This window comes from Buceros rhinoceros, unplaced genomic scaffold (assembly GCF_000710305.1).
Source record: "Buceros rhinoceros silvestris isolate BGI_N320 unplaced genomic scaffold, ASM71030v1 scaffold20315, whole genome shotgun sequence".
Classification (NCBI taxonomy): Eukaryota; Metazoa; Chordata; class Aves; order Bucerotiformes; family Bucerotidae; genus Buceros; species Buceros rhinoceros.
This window is the reverse complement of record NW_010411402.1, coordinates 6,298-6,706: the sequence shown is the minus strand read 5'-3', so window position 1 is coordinate 6,706 and position 409 is coordinate 6,298. Positions and strand designations below refer to the sequence as shown.

Genomic DNA, 409 nt, shown 5'->3' with positions numbered 1-409 from the left:
GCCCCCCGCCCCGCCGGCACCCACCTCTGTGGCCAGCTGGTGCAGGTTGGCCTGTTCGATGTCCATGTGCCAGTCCCCGTGGAAGAGAAGGCGGCTCTTGTCCCACCAGGGCAGAGGGGCACTGGGATCCTCTGAGGGCTTCGTGAGGAGATCCACACACTGGCCAATCAAGGTCCAGGCTGGGTCCCAGCAGGGCCCCCACACGATGGTGTACTGGGAGATCTCAGCTGGGGACACAGAGACCGGCTCAGCCCATGTCCCACGCAGCCCTGTCCCCACCCCAGCCCAGAGCTCCCCTGTCCCTCCAGCTCTTACAGTGGAAGTCGTGGTAGAACTTCAAGGGCGGCATGTTCCTCTCCACGGTGGCATCCCCCCAGGGCAGCCCCAGCTTCAGGACCTGGCGGCGCCG

General features: G+C 66.3%; 1 protein-coding gene across 1 annotated transcript in view; it reads right to left on the bottom strand.

Moving 5' to 3' along the window:
- The window catches only part of KIAA0100 (KIAA0100 ortholog), a gene marked incomplete at its 5' end in the record, with an annotated part of 13,763 nt that overhangs the window by 7,255 nt on the left and 6,099 nt on the right, over positions 1-409 (bottom strand). The window contains 2 exon segments of the mRNA XM_010136019.1: positions 25-227; positions 316-409. The exon segment at positions 316-409 is cut by the window's right edge and continues 13 nt beyond it. Of these exon segments, the coding sequence (XP_010134321.1) occupies positions 25-227; positions 316-409 (297 nt within the window).